This window comes from Microtus oregoni, unplaced genomic scaffold (genome assembly GCF_018167655.1).
Source record: "Microtus oregoni isolate MIOR12 unplaced genomic scaffold, Mior012 000018F_ref0000195, whole genome shotgun sequence".
Taxonomy (NCBI): Eukaryota; Metazoa; Chordata; class Mammalia; order Rodentia; family Cricetidae; genus Microtus; species Microtus oregoni.
This window is the reverse complement of record NW_024543077.1, coordinates 32,905,327-32,926,613: the sequence shown is the minus strand read 5'-3', so window position 1 is coordinate 32,926,613 and position 21,287 is coordinate 32,905,327. Positions and strand designations below refer to the sequence as shown.

At 46.6% G+C, this 21,287-nt stretch overlaps 1 protein-coding gene across 1 annotated transcript in view; it reads right to left on the bottom strand.

Moving 5' to 3' along the window:
* Positions 1–1,330: 1,330 nt before the first annotated feature.
* The window catches only part of Gls (glutaminase), a 63,873-nt gene continuing 43,916 nt past the window's right edge, over positions 1,331–21,287 (bottom strand). Inside the window, exons 15-18 of the mRNA XM_041668420.1 lie at positions 6,958–7,019; positions 6,199–6,275; positions 6,042–6,105; positions 1,331–3,915 (exon numbers count right to left, since the gene is read on the bottom strand). Of these exons, the coding sequence (XP_041524354.1) occupies positions 3,759–3,915; positions 6,042–6,105; positions 6,199–6,275; positions 6,958–7,019 (360 nt within the window). The 3' untranslated portion in view covers positions 1,331–3,758. The remainder of the gene's footprint in view (positions 3,916–6,041; positions 6,106–6,198; positions 6,276–6,957; positions 7,020–21,287) is intronic.

Genomic DNA, 21,287 nt, shown 5'->3' with positions numbered 1-21,287 from the left:
GTTAGCTTCTGTCCCCTCCTTTTAAAACAGCTGCCGTAATTATGACGAAGCCTAGACCCTTCTGTCTCCAAACACTACACCCCCTAGCCTACCCATCCACGCCCTTTCATACCCAGATGCTTTCCCATTCGTAAAAAGTGTGTAAGAACCACCCAGTGCTTCCACGGGCTGCTTCCCTGAACACCCATGAGTTATGAGCATATGTTACCATAGGGACTAACAAATAAAACTAACCTAAACTCCTATAAAAAAGAGTGCCATGAAAATAGAGTGATCACGGTTAGATTAACAACTAGAACGTTTCCCTGTTGGGGGTATCTGTGAGCTGTGCACTGCCATCTGCAGACACACGCATGTTCAGAAGGAGCTGACTCATGTTGCAGGACTTGGTGGCCCCAAAACTCACCCGAGAGAGACTCTAGTAACTGTTAGCTAATGTAAGTGAAGATATGTGTGGTAGGGTGCAGGGAGAGAATATTGACTAAGAGTTGCATATCGTGGTCCACTGTTGGGTCCCTGCTTCATCAATAAAAGTGTGGGTTAGATCAAAGAATTCCATGTGTTATTAATAGAATATTAATTATTATTATTATTATTTTGGTTTTTTTGAGACAGGGTTTCTCCGTAGCTTTGGAGCCTGTCCTGGAGCTAGCTCTTGTAGACCAGGCTGGCCTCGAACTCACAGAGATCTGCCCGCCTCTGCCTCCCAAGTGCTGGGATTAAAGGTGCGTGCCACCACCACCTAGCTATTATTATTATTAAAATAATAGAGATGGCCCTAACACCACAGCCGCTGTAACCAAGCCGCTTGGTTTGTGGCACAAGACTTTGATAAAATGAAAAATGGGATTGGCATGGTGTTCATAAACCTTTGTGGTTAGGAAACCAGACACTGATTTAACCCCACGAGGACCAGGGCATTCTGGAACGGAGAACCATTTCCATGTGTGGGGGACTCGGGAGCCGCCAGCCAGGCCCACTCAGATCCTGGTGTGGCAGTCCTGGGTCAGCTCCCCAGTAGATGTCAGAGCTCCATGGAAACGTGATCTCGTCCAAGGGTACCTGCAATGGCACAGTGCAGCCCGGTACCCTGAGCACTTTAACTGTACAGGCACAGTGCGAGCTTCTGGAGAGCTGAATGAGCCTGCCCACCCCTAGTATCCACAGCTAGGTCCCCACAGTTCTCATCCTCGCCCTGGGTCCACACATCCCACGTGACTCTGTGTGTTCCCCGGCCCGTAACAGGCTGGCTGTAAAACAGCTACAGACTCACAACTCAAAAGTGCAGAGAAAAACCTTAGTTATTTTAAGAAAATTCATTTCTCACGGCTTGTTTTCAATACATGTATTTATTAGGCTATAAAAGGCAACACTACCTGATCTCATTTAAAATAAATATTTCCCAATTTTCAGAATACTTACAGTTTATAGTTTTAAGATTTCATTTTGGGAAACGTCAGAAGTAGATACATTCAAAGCTTTGGACTCCCCAGGAGGGACCTAAATCCCACATCAGGTCACCTAGTCCCTGACAGACAGCAGGATCAAGAGCAAATCCAGCTGTGCAGCTAAAGCGTGGTGTATCCCCAGGCATGGGTATTACAACAGGGACAGCAGAAACAGCAGCGTAAACAGAGCTTCAAACCAACATGACCATGTAATGTTCCCATGATACAGAAAAATTACACAAGATCATAAAGCCAAAACAAAACAAAAAAATAAGATCTTTGGAGTTTACTGATGGCAGCAGTAACAGCTCATTCAAGCATTTAAACAAAAGTGTTCTCCTTAATATCAGCCACTAGCAGAGAGCCGGAGCAAGACCTGGCACATAGTCATAACACCGTGAGGGGAAAGAGCCTATTTAACCAGGCCACAAAGACTGTACAAAACGGCACTGATCTTAGAAAAGATACAACTTCTGTTTTCAAATAATATACAGAATAACATTCAGAGAAGCCCCGGAGTCACTGGTGATAGCTAAGTCACGCATTGAACCACACAAAGCCAGTTGCTTCTGGAATAGCGTGAGCTCAGTGAATTCAAACTAAACCGCGGTCACGCCTTAACTTTGGGACTGATGGCTCCGAGCAAAGTGTAGTGCCGCTTGTCCGCCTGTCTCGAGAGGCTTGTGGAAGCAGAACACAGTGGCAGAGCTGGATGCCTGCCCACCATCCTCCCACAGCTCCTGGAACTTAGATCCATGGTGGGGGTGCCTGGCTCAGGGAAGGGGCACTCGTTAAGGGTTTCATCCAGGGGGGCGCTGGCTAGGGAATGGCAGGGGACGGCTGAAAACGGACCACAGCAGCTGGCGGCTACTGGATACTGTGCCGCCAGGCGTCAGGAAACTCGGGTGCAGTTCTGTGTTGATAGCGAGGGTCAGAGACTCTGTGTTAATGTGGTTACCACTGCATCTGTGTAGTTGAGAATTCTGCATCTTCCGCGGGCATCTTCCGCGGGCAATTTCCAAGAAGTGCATTGTGTGTGCATGCGTATGCACACATGTGCTCCATCACCAGAAGTCCTCACTAACAGAGCCCTCGTGTCTCGGAAGTAGAATAGGGTCCACTATGTGCAACTGCTAGAAAACTGGGTTCTCGCTAAGGTTCCTTTGACCTGTTGTCTAAGTTACTCAGAAATCACTTTTCCAAAACAAAGACATGGGGAGTCTAAATTTACAAAGACGTCATCTTTCCTGACTGGTCGAGTCTGCCCGAGTGTTAGGAATGGGGGGGGGGCAGTGCAGAGTGACCCCCAGGCCTCGGGAAGGGACAGCTAGCCTATGCAGACCGTTGCCAGTAGGACTGAAGGGAAATGTCTTCTGCGGCTGTCCCTACGCGTGTCCCTGCAACTTTGGTAACGGAGAGCATGTCTGAACTTTTCTCTGTTGTAGAAGCTGAAAGAAACGTCCAAGTCTGCGGTAGCACTGTCTTTCCTCTTAAGCTAAGTTAGACGCCTGAATCTTGGTTCCTCTTCTGTAGATAAAGGCCAGGCTCTGTCTCTGGGCTAGGAATGTGAGCACTGCTGACTTGCCGAGGACACACGAGACTGCAGAGCATGCCGGCACTCACTTTCCCAAGGCCTCAGAGAGGCTGGCCTGAGGACCGTATGAAAGGAAAGGTCTCAAAGGTACTAGAACTATATCCACGCGTATGTTTTGGTCACCAAACGTATCGTCACAGAGTCCCTGATAAAACCTAATCAGAATTGGCGAGTTCTATGAATGGCTAGCAACTATTTTAGTGTTGAAGGAGTCACCTTGACGCGAGGGTGAGAGGACACATTTTAAATACTCAACCATGTGCGTATAGTTGTTCGAACACTCAAGCTAATCTATATTTAAAGTCTTGAAAACCACACTGGTTTATCTAATGACAGCATCAACCCCACGGGTAAACTGTACAACGAAGCTTAGCTCATAAATGACTATGAGGATATCATCACCCGGGGATTGAAAGTTTACAACACACACAACTCATGAGGGCCACACACGTCAGCTAGCATTGGTAACTAACTATTCCTGGACATCAAATTGTGCAACGCAAGAGGTAACTATTGCTCACATTATGAAGGGAGGTTCTTTTATTTCTATTTTCCCCAAAGACATCAGATTTTGTCCTGTGCGCACAAGGAAGGAAACTCCAGTAACACTGACAGGACAAACGCACAGTGCACATCACTGCCAGACAGAAATATACATGTTCTTCATAGCCATGTTCCACAATCGGATAGGTAAGTAACCCAAGCCTCTCGGACCATTACAACAGCCCATCGAGGTTCTTGTGGACAGTCTGATTTTCCTTCCCGTTGTCAGAGTCCCCTTGGGGTGTGTACTGGACTTGGTATTCCTGGAGGATTTTAAAGACGTCGTGGTGTCCGAAGTGCAGCGCTTCGTCCATGGGGGTGTTGTTCCACCTGCAGGACACAGACAGGGGCGTCAGTACTCAGCACTGCTGCACAGAGACGGCTGCCCAGCATCCCTGGGCTCTAGGTCCATCCCAGGTTCCCTGGCCACTCAGGGTCAGTGCCATTAGCAGCATCACAAGTGAGTACGGCAAAGGCGCCCAACAGCTGGTCTGAGTGAGGCACCTGGTACCCAGGAGGACAACTGAGGGGCAGAGGGGTCCTGTGAAAAGACCCCGCTTCCATACCCACGTGCTAAGGGAGGGGCATGGAAGCCAAGTCTAGTGTCGCGGGTGTTTAAGGCAGTAACACGCATCATCCCAACCTTTCCCAGAAAATTCACGTTCCTGTGAATTCAAAAGTCACAACATCCTCGTGACAACGAATACATGTTAGATAAGCAAGACCTGCCCAGAGGAAGTGACCCTTTTTCGTACCCAGCAAGGGTAGGGGGCTGCAGGCTTAACTGGTCCACCGCCTGACCAGAACTCGTCATCCCCACTGTGAGAGGAAGATGGAGATTCGAGGACAAGCCATGAGTCAGCCCACGGCCCAGCAGACACCGGACATGCTCCCTGGCTCCTGGCTCCTTCACAACCCATGAGCCTGCCCTCTCGGCTCCCTCTGCTGGTTCCTGTTCCTCCCCCACCTCCCTGCTTTAGCCTCTTTCCTTCATTCCGTATCTACCCTCAACCTTTCACCTTAATGGGTCACAACATAAAGCAGAAACAACCAAAAGTGCTTAAGTTAGATTCGATGTTTCTAGTGGCCTGTCCTTGATGTTCAAAATCAGGTAAGTATCACTTTACGTGTCTCTTACGTTTCTCAAAAAACATGGTTCTAACATGACCAAATGTTTGTGTTAATCTGTGGGTGGGGGCATCTGCCCAGTCTTCTTTACATCTCTTCCACCACGTAATGAAAAGTCTCTCGGGAAGGAATACACTATTTCACTCCTGCTATTTGATCAATAGCCGACGTGACTCTTATCAATGGGAAAATACACCCGGGTCTAGGCTTCACTCTGGATGCACAGTTAAATCCACAGCTACCAAGTTAGTCAGCTACCTTTGTCTAGAAGATGGATGCCTGTGTTGCCACATTCTCAGAGGCAAATTTGGAGTGGAGGAATTCACATAGTGTTCCCAACATGCATTGTGTAGGTAGTGTTTGAGTTCTAAGCACAGCGAGACACTTTTCGGCCTCTTACTCTGCTGGGCACTATGACGGGCACTATACTGGTAGATTGGGGGGGGGGGGGCTGTCAACGCAACTAATTTCAATCATTGTTTTTAATGATCACTGAAAGGGAGAGACAGCCAACACGTCGCCACCTTACAAAATTGCTAGCAAATTTCAGATACTGACACTGGCTTCTCACTTTTTGTACGCTGAACCAAGATTTAGTTCCCCCCCCCCCAAAAAAAAACCAAAGGCTTAGTAAGCTGGTCAGCTCCCCAGGAGGGTGCTAGCTTACTCCCACCTTCGTGCAGCTCTCGGGCTCCCTTCCGAACCTACTCCTCCAACAGCACAAGTATGATTGTTGCCTTGCATTCTTCACAGGATCAGCCTGTCCTCACTGTGCACGCGGCTCACCCAGTCCACTCTAGGAGGGGATGCCCAGGGAGTGGGCACAGCAGTGCCTGTTCAGCACAGCCCGGGCTGGGAAGTGGTCATGTGGGCGAGGGGGGCATGGAGGAGCAGCGTTCTAGGAGGTTCTTCCCACTGCAGCACACACCCTTCCTCACTCGGCGCCATCCAGAGTCCTTCTCTCCAGTGGGCCACTGAAACTTCAGCTTCCACAAAGCCTTCAAAAACTAGCTGTGCCAAATCCAGGGATACCCATCAATGCCAACACACTAAAGATGAACGTTTTTTACAAACTTTCCCACCCCTCAGTGTTGTCTACCATGTGTTGTTAGTCCTGTGAGAACAGAATTCCCATTTTATCTTTTCAAGTACAAAGCTGTGTCTTCTTCATACGGGCTGACTGATATCTAACCTAAGATTTCCGAATAAGGCAGGCTTTGATGTCACAAGCAAGCCCCTTGATGCATTCACCCGGAGCTGTCACTCAACACGACCATCCCATGTATTCAGACTGTGTTATCAATCACACTAGGAGGCAATGCACTCACCTGTCCTTGGGGAAGGGGTTCACCTTGCAAGCTTCCAGCAAAAATTTAACCACTTCCACATGACCTGCAGCCCCCAACACACAAAAAGAGATTTTAGTTTTGAGAAGAACTGAATTCTGTAAAAACTGTAGCAAGCGGTTCGCGGTTCACGCATTACCCTCGGCGGCAGCCACGTGGAGGGCTGTTCTGGAGTCGTAGTCCCGCTGCTCCATGTCCATGGCCGAAAGGGCAAACCTGAAAGCCAGGAACAGCCATTCACTACAGGTGGTCAGGTTAACCGGGTGGTAACAGTTACTCCATCCGTTCAGGCCAGGCCGCTCATTCAGATCCCACGCTCTACCAGCTCCACCCCAGCACGGAGCCGTGGGTGAATGCCACGTGACCGCTCCTCCTTAGCTACTTTCCAGTGAGATGAGCATCAGCTGCCGCCCCCAGAACTAAGCTTCGTCCCATCATGATTCAAATCCAGGATCAGCACCAAAGAGGCAAAAACGCCCATAGTAAAGCAGTGTGCTTCCAGCAGGCCTCCCCTTCTTCGACTACACTGCCTGGAGTTACCCGTGCTGCTAACGCTTTTAAAACAGCATGGAAACCAACTTAGCTCCAAGAGGGAACTCTCGCTCAGTAGTCAGGGGCCCATGGCCTTTCTAGTCCTGGTAACGTGCGCGGCACCAAACACCTGTGTCACCAGAGATCCATTACAGCCAACCTCTAGCCAGTTAGGGGCCAGTTACCACAGAGAGCTGGGCTTCTGTGGAAGGACAAGAAGCAGGTCCGAGACACGGGAAGTGGGGCCCCGGTATAAGTGGAAGTGGGGTTCTTTGTATCTTATTTGGTGACCTGTATTACAAGTGTGGGTGAGACCTTAAGACCTTCAAACACCTAAAGCCACAGCGCATCCACCCAGCGAGCATACCTCCGGAGGGCAGACACATCTCCAGTGTACGCAGCGAACAGAAGGTTTATTACCGACTTTACCTGCGAACAAAGGAGAGACAGACATTTGCGGGAGAAGGCAGACACGGCTGCTGCCACGTAGTCCCGTGTGCTTTGAACTTCAGCTGTGCTGGTCAATATTATCTCGGGGCCATACCTAAAGAACACACATGGCCTTTTCTTTTACCAGGACCCGTGGAAAAGTCTAGACACAGACCGACGCTCCTAAGACTGCCATCTGCAGTTAGGATGACCTGGGAAAGCTCACACAGAATGTCTCACTACCGCGAATTAGTGTGCATATGGATAAAGGACGTATCGCATACTGAAGCCACTCAGGCTACATCAATGTGTCGTCCCTGGCAGCATTCCTGTCCCCACTAGTTACCGACTGCTTGGCAAATCTGAGAGAGGAGCGGGTTCGTGTCACCGTAAACTTGAGAACAAAGCTGCTCTTCACTGGGAGTCAGGACAAGTGCTCAGGTGACGGATGTAAACTGCGGTGTGCTCAGAACGGAAGACACTGCCTGAAGGTTAACCCCTGCCACAGACGGCTCTAAGGCTTAAGGTGCATCTACTTTCGATACTTATCTGCTTGTTTTTACAGTTAAATGGAAGAGGCTAGTGATCCTAAGACCACTCAGTTATGTCTGCCTCCATTCAGACTGTCTATCCCTATTTATTAAAAACCAGATACTACTAATCATACTCTGCCACGTTTACACCCCATCATACTCTGCTATGCTTACACCCCCATCATACTCTGCCACGTCTGCACCCTGATCATAACTCTGCCACGTTTACACCGTTACACCCTGATCACACTCTGCCACGTTTACACCGTTACACCCTGATCACACTCTGCCACGTTTACACCGTTACACCCTGATCACACTCTGCCACGTTTACACCGTTACACCCTGATCACACTCTGCCACGTTTACACCCTGTAACAACAGCTTGCATTCTGCTGACTCAACCGAACAGGACTCAGTGGTAGACACATTAGTCTATCTGTGACACAGTGTAGCCCAGCTCTCCGCGAACAAAGACACAACCCTGGAACTGTTTCCCTCCAGACGTGAAACCTGACGTTGCCTTCACTCAGTGGCTCCCTCAACAGCTTGGGAACTTGAAAGCCGACTGCTGAAGTCATGTAACGTAGCATTTAAAGCTGGACCTGAAAACTAGCCCAAACATTCTTCATGAAAATAAAGGCCATATGGTTGGGTATTTCGTAAAACATTAAACTCCCTTGTTGGAGATTCGTGGGCGTATGGGACTCTGTGGAGTCCAGAGGTATGGGACCCTGTCTAGCTACGAGAGTGACACATCACGGCTTACTAGCTATCACCCCCAAAGTCCTCCATGCCTACTGCGTCAGCCCATAAGCTCCCCGCTGCCGCCAGGCACTGCTGCTCCGGAGCCAGTGGGGGATGGGGCTTTCCCCGTGAAGATTCTGAAAGTACGTAAAGATTATTCCTCGTGGGTATTTGTCTGGCTTCCAGGAAAGGTGGTAGAAAACAGGTCCCATCAGTCTCTTGGTAACTCTGACGGTTCTGCTGGGTTACAAGTCACCACTCACGAACACAGTGCTTGACATGTCCAGAAGAAGGCGTAATCATTAGAACAAGTTAGAGACCATTGTTGAGTCACACCACAAGGTGCCGGTGAACCAAGGGCCTTCTAGAGGAGTCATCTCTCCAGCCCAGGACCAGCTCCATCCCCAGCTCCCCTCTGCTGCGGGGCCGAACAACTCTTAAGACTACTGTTCCCCACTTTCTTTCATTAGCTTCTTTTATACTTTCTGCAGGCCAAGGCCAGGGTGAAGAACCCCATCGACGATCCTAAAACAGCTGTCACGGACAACACCATTGGCCGTATCAAAGCCATTTCCACAACTCCCCTCAGTCTTACTCAAAACACTGGCTTCTCTTGCCTTCAGCTCCTGCCTCCGACCACAGTACTGTTAACCACCGAGTCGTTTCTTCACGGGTCCACGCAGGCAGTCTTTTAGACTCCCCTGCTAGGGTCTTCGCTCCTAGCATCCTCACTTCCCTCCTGCACCGGCTCCCTTATGTCTGCCATCACACACACAAAAACCCTTCACTCGGTATTTGGCCCTACAGTTTTTCTCTTTCAGTCAGTATTTTCTGAATGTTTTTGACTTCCCTGAGAATTACCTTCACATTCTGTGACCAGTATTCTCCAAGTTCCCGTGCCTTCCCTTTCTCACGACTTCTCCCAAGACACTGCAGCTCCCTGAACGCCCTTCTCTTGACTGCTATGCCCACTCTCCATGGCCTTGTCGTACTTCAGAGGCACTCGCCATCCTGCACATAGCACCGTCTCCCTCAGATGGGTTCCCAGGTTCTTCTAGTCAGAATGACTTCCCCTTTAAGCTCAAGTTCCAATTCTAACTCTATTATTCATTATAAATTATTCCTAATTTCTAACTCATTGGCTCCACCTGACTGTCCAGCTGGCATTTCATTCAAAATCGGAGACAGGCCTGAGTCCTGGGCGCTCCTGCTGACTGGCCAGCGCCGGGATAGCCAACCGGCATGCCACCCTCATGTCTGAATAGATCTTGGCTTGTGCTGCCTTCCTCTCCTCCAGGATCTCCTAGCCCACCATGACACAGTTCAGGTCTTGTTCATTCTAAACCCCAGAAGTCACCGAGAGTTGATGCTCCACAGGGAGGGCTGACTGAAGCTAAGGAGGGTAGCCAGCAGCAGCCTCTTTCACCCAAGTGTCCCTGATGAAAAGGGGGAGGGGGGGACCGAGAGCGTCTACCCCACACTACCCACGTCTGTGCTTACCATCCGCACCCAGCTTATCCCTCCAGCACTGCTGCTCTCGGCCTGCTTAGGCCGCAGCCTTACCTCAGGAGGACTGCGATGGCCTGGCCTACCTCCTCCCGCTAACTGCTACCACAGGAGACCAGAATGGCAGCACATTCATCACCTCTGCCTTACCTACCGCCTTCCACTCTGCCAGGACGTGCGGGGCTCAAAGGTTTTCCATCCCCTGGTGACACTGCATGTCATTCTCTGTGAACTCCTACCTGACGGCTTTGCCCCACCAGGAAGTTTTTGCTCATTTTGCAGTCAAAGCCTCCACTTCTCCCAGGAACTCTTTTCCCACAGTGAGGAGAGACCCTTTCGCATTACCCAGGTCAACTCCTGAAGACTTGGCCTATCTTTCCTTCACTCCTCACCCCTTCCTTTGATTTTCCTACCCAGGGGAAATATTATTACCTGACCCCAACTTTTTTTTTTTTACCACCTTTGTCCCATTACATATAAACTCCATGTGAGCAGAAATCTCCTTTTCTTTCCTGTGACCTGAGTCCATCGTGGACCCTGAAGTGGCCATCAGTACTAACTAAATGAATACTCTCCTGAAAAGCATCTAACATCCAGTGTTACCACTGCCTGGATCCGAGATGTGTTAGCCCAGCTCTCAAGGTTCTTCAGTCTTGCTAATCCGTTTTCCCTCTCAATTTCGACACAACAAAGCTGTCCCACTCACGAAGCCCTTGTTCCCGCTCCTGCTTGTGTTGGGCATCTCTGTTCTCACACTGAAGCCGTTCAGACTTCCTGCCTGCACCGCGTATACCAGGACCCATCGGTAGATGTGTTGCCCCACAACCTGAACATAGTCTGCTCCTCAGCCACAGTGTGTGGGCTCTGAGTACCAGCCCCCCTCTGTCCATTTCTCAATGAGCTGTCATTGGTGCCCCCCTGGAAACACTAGTCCACTATGTGCCTGTCTCCTTACGGCACCATCACATATGACCCTATGGTGTATTTCCTTTTCACCCCAGATTCCGGTGTCCATAGCAATACTGTCTTACCCACAGTCCTCAGCTGCTACCTTTTCTAGACAGTAAAAGTCCTCATGTGGTTTAGTTACTGGACACATAACTACATGCCTACATGCCTTTGTCCTGGGGTGGGCTTGCTTGTCTTCAGTGCTGGGCCTGAACTCAGGGCCTTGAACACTCGAGAAAGGTGTTGCGCCAAGCCCTTGGCTTTTAAAATCCCCAATTTAGAGCCAGCATCTTTGAAGATAATTCCTGTGCCTTGCTTAGTCCCTTAACCTCTGACGAAAAGAAGGGCCGAAAGATACATTCTTATGAGGCTTAGGACAGGCTTATCTTACAATATAATTAGCCTGAGGCTTACTAACACGTAATCCTCACGCATGTTTCAGTTCAGATAAATACAAACTGAAATGAAACGAGAAAGCAGCGAGAACAAACAGCAGTTCTGTGATACACAGGAGGGATGCCAGCTCGCCTGAACAAAACCGACTAATGGGTACCTAACCATGGAAGTTTATTATTATTCTCATTAAAACAAAACGCCTGAATCTGCTCCAAATCAGTAAAAAAAAAAAGGTTTGCTCACAAAGCATCTCTCAGACAGGAGGTATCACATGTCTGGGTACCATAAATCACAAACGCCTCCGTTTTCGAGTCCTTGCTGGAAGCCCTGGCTGGCTCTGAACTCATGTCCTCCCGTTCAGCCTGCGGGCTCCCGGGATTACAGGGATGTGCCATCTACACCACCCAGGCTTAGTTTACATAATTCATGGAATGAGGTGTGGGCAGAGCACCAAGAAAGAAAACGAAACGAACAGCTTCAAGACAGAAGAGGGGCATCATTTACTCAGGGGCAGATGTTTTCCTACTTGGCTCACTCAGACTGAAACCCTACAGGAGGGCCGTGGTGAGGAAGCTAAAGAAAGGCCCCCTGCGACGCGCAGCTCTGATCCACGGCCAGGTCAACCCTGAAAACGTGGCCGTGCTAACAACGGTCAGAGGCTCTTCCCAACCTCCCTCTCCTGACACCAGAGGTCCAGAAAACAGTGGGTTGCTTCACAGTGACTGCCAGAGGCATGGAACCTGCTGGATTCCTTAGTGACGTAAACACAGACCAAACAGGGCAGCAACAGGAACCTCTGCCAATCCAGGGCTCTGACGTTTAGTGGGTACCTCCCCCGCAGTGAAAGCTCCCTGAGGACGTGTAGGCATCAAAAGTTTATAAATTCAAGGCTGGGTTCCTGTGTCGTGTGTGCTTTCCAGTCCAACTTTCCTTATCTGCTCTTTGTCAGAACTTGCCAGAACCAGACCTTAGTTTATTTGTACAAAGTCATGACAAGAGTGGTACAAAAAATGTCACAGTCCACTTGCGTTCACCTGACTCTGGCATGCTGGGCAGGGTCAGAGCTTACTTTTCCTGCCACAGCTGCGTGAGTGTGTGTGTGTGTACTAAGCCTATCTAAAACATGACAGAAAACCTAACATCCCAACGCCTTCAACTTGTTCTTTTGCATTTCAGAAGGTTCAACTGTGACTTCTGTTTCTCAAATACCCTGCTAACTGCACCTGTAAGTAATAATTATGGAATGTATCGTGTTGAGTTTAAGCAGTGGGTACATTTTGAGAAATTCAACATTTACGGTTATTTTGGGATCCCTGACAGTCCAGATTAAAACACGTAGATTTTATTTAGTAAATGCCACAAAGACTAAGAGCCTTGGCTTGAGGTCACACGACACAATCGGTGATCTGGCCCAGATCAGGCATCTGTGTTCTCAGTTCTAAAGCTGACCAGGGCACAGTCCTCCAGATACCTTATATTCTTAGCCAAAGACGAGAAGGAAACTGAACAAGTTAGCTCTAATTCCTAATGGACCTCTGCTGGGAGAGCTGGGGAAGACTGGGTCCCTGGTTTACTCTTACTCCAATGGCATTTTCTAACTAGCCCATCACCAGCTGGGAACTGTGGTCCCTTCATTTTTCTTCCTCCGTTTGTCCCCGCGTAAGACCCAGTTGTTAGACGGCTCTAACGCAAAGCTGAAGCAGGAGACTAGGAGGCTGTCCTGTCTGACCGGCCTGTTCTCCGTTTCTGCTCCCTGCAGTATCGGTTGCATGGAATGGATACTCTGCCTGTTAAATAAACCATTGTGACTACAGGTCCTATTTTGTTTTAAAAGTCTCACTCAAAAAATTCTCAGTAACGTGTAAGCGAGAAGGCTTGCTTTAAAATGACTGCCAGCTAAAACAAATAAACAAAAAGTTGCCATTATGTCATTACAAAATATAAAAGCACAAACCATCTCCTCTCCTTGGCTGAGTCAAAGGCTCGGAGCATTAAACGAAAATGCTTTCTCGGCCTTGTCGTCAAAACCTGTCTTCCTTTCAGAGTAAAACAGCCACCTCTTAAGAGTGTGGCTAAAGGAACATTTTTAAGTTGCCAGTATGTGGAAACCAAATGCCTTGCCAACGGAGGTAGAAAATAAACCTGTGCGGTGTTTGTAAGCGGGACGTGTCTGTCACTTCTGAGCCACTGGACTATTGGCAGGGACATGGTGAGAACAGCGTTCCGGGTGCTATAGTGCAGTTAGGTGGGCTGAGCGGGAGGCCGTCTGCTCCTAGGCTGTCCAGTGATTGCCGCAGACAGAGCTATTCGTGTGCTAAACACCCACAGAGTCCATGCAGCCTGACCCGCTCGGTCAGCTCAGGGGATTACACGCAGTCCCTCTAGGATGACTGTTGTTGCCATTTTCCCTGCCACAAACACAGGAAGTTCTTCTATGGTAATTTCAATAGAGTAAACAAAGTCAACTTTACTCTGAAAGACAGAGTTCCTGCTCTACAGAAATTTCACTTTTAAAAGGCAAGGTTACACATGGCAGTTCCAGACTCTATTCTACTCTTCATTTAGCTCAAAAATAAACTGCTAAGCAAACCGTCAGTAATGGGAAATCTAGGTCTTGCTAAAAAGTGGCTTCCCATTAAATTACAAACAAAAAGGGATTAAGATTATGTTATTTAAAAAAAAAAGAGCACTTCCTCTCCTTGGCTGAATCAAAAGCTTTAAGCATTGCTGACAGCAAGGCATTTAAGTGACAGGCTGGACTGGTGTCAGACAAATGGCCCAGGAATCTGCCTGACGCCAGGCACCTCAATCAGGCCAAGAGATCTCCAAGCAAACACTGCTATGCCAAGATGCTGTGATAGGAAGTCGGAGATCCCAATTTTTAATGTCAATCAAAAATTTTAATGATGTGAAAACAAGGGAATAATCCAATTTGATAGTGAATGCAAAGAAGTTGAAGAGTGTATCTTTGTTCTCTGCATTTATTTCTCTAACAAGTGAAGTCCGAGTTTTGGGTTAATTCGAGTACGAAACACTGGCAATAACCGCTTATCTCGGTGGATCGATCCTACGTCTCTGATAATGCCGGTGACTGGCCTCGGAGATGCAGCGCGCTCAGAAGCATCCTGCTCTTGTCGGGGTTATGGGGACCAGAGAGGACTAAGCTGCTCTGGCGGCAGTTTCATTCACTCTGGGCTTCTCCATACACACGACTATGAGGCTTCATGGAGACGGGCAATATAGGTGTTATAAAGGACAGGGTACCACACGTGTAGGATGGAAAAGTGCTACGCCTGCTGTTTGTATTGTAACCAAAAAAAAAAAAAAAAAAAATGAGCCCATCAAACCACTAAACAGTCAAAAAAAAAAAAAAATCCAAGAGCCAAGTTTAAAAAGAAAAAAAGACATTGGTTACCAAATACAGGTTGCTTCAGTAAAAACACAATCAGGGTCACTGAAGCCCAAGGATGGCTTACAAAGACCGACTCGGGAAAACAATAAATACAGACAAGGTTCTGAAGAAGGGATGGGGCTCTATTTCTTCTGAGAAAGTCATGGCAGTGCTACAGGTAAATTAGGTCTTTCATTCAGGATTGAATGGCCACCCCTTTGAGATGCCCACTGGCAAATGGCCATCCCGAGACACACTAACTGCCTTGATATTAGGGGGACATCCTAATTCTCACGGCTGCACAATGAGCCATACCTAACTCTGCTTCACAGTCTGTGAGTGTTCAGTGTGTACTGTACGGGGCCACGCAGAGATGTGACAATGTGTGTTTTGGCGAGGCATCTTCCTGGTCTTCTGATCACCACTCACATTACAATGTCAAGGACTTCGAATGTATAGGAAGCTTCTGGATAACGGGATGTTTTTTACTGTCTGCTGTGTGTGTATCCCACATTCTCCAACATCTTTCCTAAGACGTTATCATCACTTAGCAACTATTCCTATTTAAGCATGTACCATGTTGTTGGCTGCCTCAGCCTTCGGAGTGCTGTGATAATGTAACTGCCCACCATGTTCAGCCTAGCACTGGATTCTTCCGAGAATGCTTTCATTCTCAAAGTACAGGGGTCGGACGTGGCACAGGACGTACTTTATAGACACAGTCCACTTCAGACCAGCACACCAGCGCCAAGTTCTCTAAGTAGAACCACTTGGGGGCAGTGTACAATGTACAAACGTGTCAAGCATGGCTTCTGTGTGGAAAGAATTTCAAGTAGGTTCCAAAGCCAGTATGTTAAAAACCACCGTAAAGCCCTTTCTTTCCCAATCTCTTGCAGTTGCTATCTGCCTAAATGCAAATTCAAGGTACACTCCCAAGACTGTGAACTAGGCAGACAACCACAGCTACCACCCTAGCAGTATCTGAAGGGCATTGCCAAGCCTCCTGCTCTTTCTCCTCCAAATCGGAAACCTTACCTCTAAGCTCATGATTTATTTTCAACAGGAAGCACCTTCCCCGTGGTTTCCAGGAAAAAAAGCTAGCACAATTTGTAAACCCAACCAGGTCTACAATCTGCCTCTGCCCCTTTTCTGTTTCTTTTTGGTTTTGTTTTCGAGACAGGGTTTCTCTGTGTAGCTTTGGAGCCTGTCCTGGCACTTGCTCTGTAGACCAGACTGGCCTTGAACTCAGAGATCTGCCCGCCTCTGCCTCCCGTGTTCTGTGATTAAAAGCGTGTATCACCACCACAACCTGGTAGATGCTTTTTCATTTTTGGTTTTTTTGAGACAGGGTTTCTCTATGTAATGGTCCTGGCTGTCCTGGAACTCTTCTGTAGACCAGGCTGGACTTGAACTCAGAGATCCGCTTGCCTCTGCTTCCCAAGGGCTGGGATTAGAAGCGTGCAACACCACCGCCCAGCTAAGCCTCTGCCTTTCTTTCCCTACTGTGTTTTACTGGAGGTGCTTTCCTACATCACTACCTCTCTAGGGTCTACTCCAACCTCTAGTTCTTGACAGGCTAATTTGCATTCCAAAGCCAGTTAAACAATTCTTTGAAAACAGGAGGCCTTGCGAGCTTACCCACCAAGAATATAAAAAAATGTCCATAGCATCTACCCTCATCATTTAAGTGAAATGGCATCTTAATACCATGAGGGATAGAAGACACATGAGCACCAAGTCTTCCTCTCAGTTCTCTACTGAGCTCAGCATTCCCAACTGCCAGGAACACTTTTCTGGACTCCTGACAGTCTGTGTCCTCCACCAGCTCCTGTCCCCTAGCAAAGGTCCCTTCTGCTCTAGCCTACTCAGAAAGAGGAGTCTCTCACGGCTCCACCTGAGGTCTGCCTTGCCTCTCCTCACTGTCTTCTTAAGCAGTAACTTCAGAGCTCTCCTACTCCGTCCTAATGTTCTCATGGTCACAGCTGCACCTTAAGAGCGAACACCCACAGCTCAAACACTGCTGGCGGTCAGATCGGCGTCCACATGCACCAGCGGCAGTAACAGCTCTGGCAGGGGAAAAGGGTGCTCAAATATGTGACTTCCTTAGATCTAGTCCCACAGGTTCCTGAGAAAGAGGACTGGACTACTTAACTATACTTGTGCTACATGTATCTATTACAGAGGCAACACTGGAAACAGAGCCAGCGAGAGTGGGTTCCTTCTCACAGGGCAGTTCTAGAATATTCCTAACTGCAGTACTGTATCAGAGCCTTCAGGACAGTGCATTCTGCTGTGATTTTGCTCAATCACCCACCCCCACCCTGGACACTTTCATCATTAAAGTCAAAACCAATTAATTATATAAGGACGACTATAACCGACTTTGGTGACCAGGGAAATGTCATCTTTGTCACTGAATCATCATCATAGTTTCGATTCGGTGCAGAGGCTAAACTTACTCTTGGAACGATATCCTATTTGTAATCAAGAACTAGAACAGAAATAAATTCTACTTGGGGTTCTAAGGTATCAGACTTGGTGAAAATCTTAGATAAATTACATTAGGCTAAAAAGACAGTTCAGAGGCAGATGGATTTTAAAAACTAAAACAATATGTTTGGAATGAAACAAGTTTTAGTGTTAACACTCTACAGGGGATGTAGTGAGCATTGCAGGCAACAGGAAACAAGCTCACCTACAGCCCAAAGGATGCTCTGAGCAGTCGACAGACTTTATCATTCACTTCGGACAGAAGCTTCAGCTCTGGGACAGACTCCTGACCACTCCAGGTCAGGGCTGATCGTGCCCACAACTTCCAAAAGCTTCCTGCCACGCTTAGGTAAAAGGATCTTGGGAGATTTTTTTTTTTTCAGAGCACTGCTAACATGGCTTATAAGCACCTCTTCCATGATTAAGTTGTAGCGAAATTAACGTACAGAAAACCATAAGGTTTCTTGAAATTCTTGGTCTACAAAGGCCTTCTCAGAGTGTCAGCCCTTTTATTTCCACGGACCATTCTCATTTTAATGGTGATTTATGAACCACACAAGGACAAAGCAGAGTCGTTGTCAAGAATGAGCTGCTCCCTACACCCCTAGAGCTGTGTGAACTTAGGGAATTTAAGAGAACATGTCCAGAACCTAGGGATGTACCTGTCTCGGGGTCTCCACGAGGGGAAGCATAATTCTCGGAACATGCTATTCACTGGTGGGTAACCTCACGGTAAGCACAGTGTATGTCAGCTAGTACAGTGATCCTAGAAGCCAAATTATTCAAATGTTAACATTACGCAGCCTCTGCTAGTGTTTCACATGCTTTGATGCTGGAGCTGACTGCTAATTGTTGACATAAAAACAGGAACAATGACAGAAACCCTGATCATTTAAGCTAACAAGGTAGACACCTGAACAAACCTGGGCCATGTGTTCAGGCCCAAACCTTTGGAGGTCTGACCCCAGGAAAATTAGCTCTCGGCTGTACAGCTAAGGCTCATGGGTAAGGCATTTCTCCCCGTTTTAAGGTGTGTCACTTCTAGGGACATGTCATCCTTCCAAACTTGTGATCAGACTACACAGGCTGGCGTGAGCAGAGGTCAAGGGAACAGTGTGCAGCGTCCACATCAGAGGGTTCACAACTGCCTGTGGCTCTGGCTCCAGGAAACGGTGGCACCACCAGGCTCCCCCATTCATGTGTATATACGCCCGCCCCCAACATTACAAAAAACTTTAAAAAGGGTACAAATGAGAAATGAAAGAAATATGGTTATCTCTTCATGAAGTCAGCTTTACTCAGACTAGGGTAAGGAAACTTCAGTCACACAGAACTAAGAAACACTTGGTTCCAAAAATATTAAGATAGTGGTTGTGGAGCAGAACAAAATAAAGGGAGTTTTAGAGAAAACAAGACGCGCCTGTGGTGGACCATCCATGAAACCACAACCACCCAGCACCTGCAAGCACTCTGGAGAAGATCCAAATGCTTAGCCCATGTCTAACAGTGGGGCCTGACAAAACTTGGCAAAGCAACTGTTACAGAAAAAGGAAACAGCCCTCTCTCTACACAGGGCCCCTAAAGACAGGGTGACAGCATCCAGCGAACATTTACATCTCAGTTCTGAGAGCCATTTCAATAACAATTCATTTTTTATTTAAACTGTAAATTATGGGAGCAGACATGAACCCAAAACGCTTATACTGCGTATGTAAAGTAATGAAGACTAAACTATACTACGCTGAGTAAAAGAAGTTTGGGCTTTGTAGTTCATGTATGTTCTTAACATAAAAGGCTAAAAGGAAAAAGGAAATAACAAGCACCAATACTACTGAATTGAAGTGGAAAGAAAACATAACTTAACGATGAAAATTCCTTCAGGGGTAACCAGGATAAAATTCAAGAAATATCTAATATTCTGCCAGAAGCAAATTATGATATGGAAAGATTAAAAATAAACAGGAACACTTAAAGGTGATACATGTCGGACTCTCCAGTCAGGATTTTAAACTTGAGTGATGAGGAGAACAGCAGTCTAGGAACAGAATTCAATTAATTATGAATGGTTTTGCACATGATTAATTTCACTAACGGAAAGTTTAAGACTGAAATTATGTTGTCCCGTAGGGGACACTGCACAGTAATGATACAGGCACATGCGAAACACGGAAGACTTAGTTGTGAACTACAACGAAAGAGAGATTTAACAAGATTTGAGTTTTTAATTTCACAATAGGATAGTTCAATCATGACTGTTTATACAAGCACAGTGATGCCAATATTCTAGCTTCTTAATTTGGCATGTAGGCAAACAGGATTTAAGGTACAGCTAGACTCTTAAGAGCCGAGATTAGTGTATCTATACATCTGTAGGGAAGAGGGAACCAGGCGGGTTTCAGCCGAGACGTAGAAACACAACCATGGTTTTTCCCCCTTCAAACTTCCTGGAGCTGGGACTGAACCCAGGGTGAGCACACACAACACTGGGCTATACGTCTACCAGAACAATACCTCTTGGATCGGAACTAAGTCTCACATTTTACAAGTCAATAAAATCTTAGAAAATGAATGCATTTCAGGTGCTCACTATGTTTAACATTTCTGCTCAAAATAAATAAATAAGTAAATTTCCCAAAGCACAAAGTGAAGAACCGTTTGTCAGATAATCTGCACTAGAGACAAACAAGTCAGGGATTTTGCTCCAGTCACCCACAGACACAGGTAATGAGCAGCCTCTTATTTTACATGTTCTGGGGAAAGCCCAAACCCAAAGACAACCAGCTGCTTCGGCCAACACGACTTTGAATTTCAACTACTTCATGCATTTTTTCAATCTTACTTATATTTAACTCGAAAGGAACTTATTTTTAAACCAGTGGTGCAGCATTTATTTTTGGAGTCCTGCTATGCTGACTTTTTCATAGGTTCCAGGGTAATAATTTTATTTTTAGAACTAGGGTGTAATTATGTAACATTCATTTCTAACCTGACTGGTTTTAATTAGCTGCACTATTACTTAACAAAGAACACAATTAAGCTGTTTTAATAAATGTTGATGGTACAATCAACCTGCCTGGTAACTTGCAGTCCTATCATTGCTAATTATGCCTCTCCTTAAAAAGTCTGTGCAAACGAGATCGCGCTATCCACTGGACGGCCACCACGAACAGCTCTGACAGGTACTCTGAGAGAACATTTAGCAGCTGGCTGGGAGCTTCTACCAGGGAGCCTTCGAGATCACATTTAATATCATTTAGTGATTCTCAGCAAATCCAGACGGCACACAAGAACAGAGTAAGTCATAGGATGTCCAAGACTGACAAAGACGCAACTGATTTTCTTTTTTTAGCACAAGAGAACCCTTCAACTGTTTACAGAACACAAATGCAATTATTATGTAACTCAGAGTCTCAAGTACATTGGAGGACACAGAAGAATTTCACTATGGGAACAAAAAAAAAAAATCACCAGATACGCGATATAAAAGCAAAGATGATTTCAGGTAAAAAGTTTTCCTTTCAAAAGTTAAGTCTTTCTAAATATGTGATTTTAATCGTTTACAGTATTAGAGTTGAAAGCATTTCAGCAACGTAAGGTCAATACTTAAAACGCAGCAACACAGCGACTTAGAATATTTACGATCAGCCATTTTTGTTTTAAAAGCGTTTTTCTATTAAGAAATGTAAGGAACATCCAATTTTGTCAGCTCTATATTAGATAGTAGATTTTGAAATTTCTTTAAGTGTGACATTTTACAGTATCCACATTAGCAAACTATTGAATCTAGAGGAAAAAACCTTCTAAATACATTTAAATTTCTTCCATTTCTAGGAAATATAAAATGTTTTTTGAAATTGTACTGCAATTTGAAATGAAGCATGAATATAGTTAAATGTATGTCCATACATAGGTGTCCTCATCAGAGAACGGACTGACTGAGTGAAGAACAGTCTGTTCTAAGTCAACCTGAACTAAACTAGACTTCATGGAGCGTGGTAATTAGCTTTTTACACCCCATCTTCAGGTGGCTCTGGCTTCATGACACAATGCATATGCAAGATCTAACAGAAGGTGGCAGAGAACTGAGAGGAGGGGAAAACCACATGTAAGTAAACTAAATTGAACATTTAAGATTTCACCCTTCAACTTTAGTAGAGAAATCAAGACTCTTGAAAAATAAATAACAGGGGCTGGAAAGATGGCTCAGCGGTTAAGAGCACCGATTGCTTTTCCAAGGAACCTGAGTTCAGTTCCCAG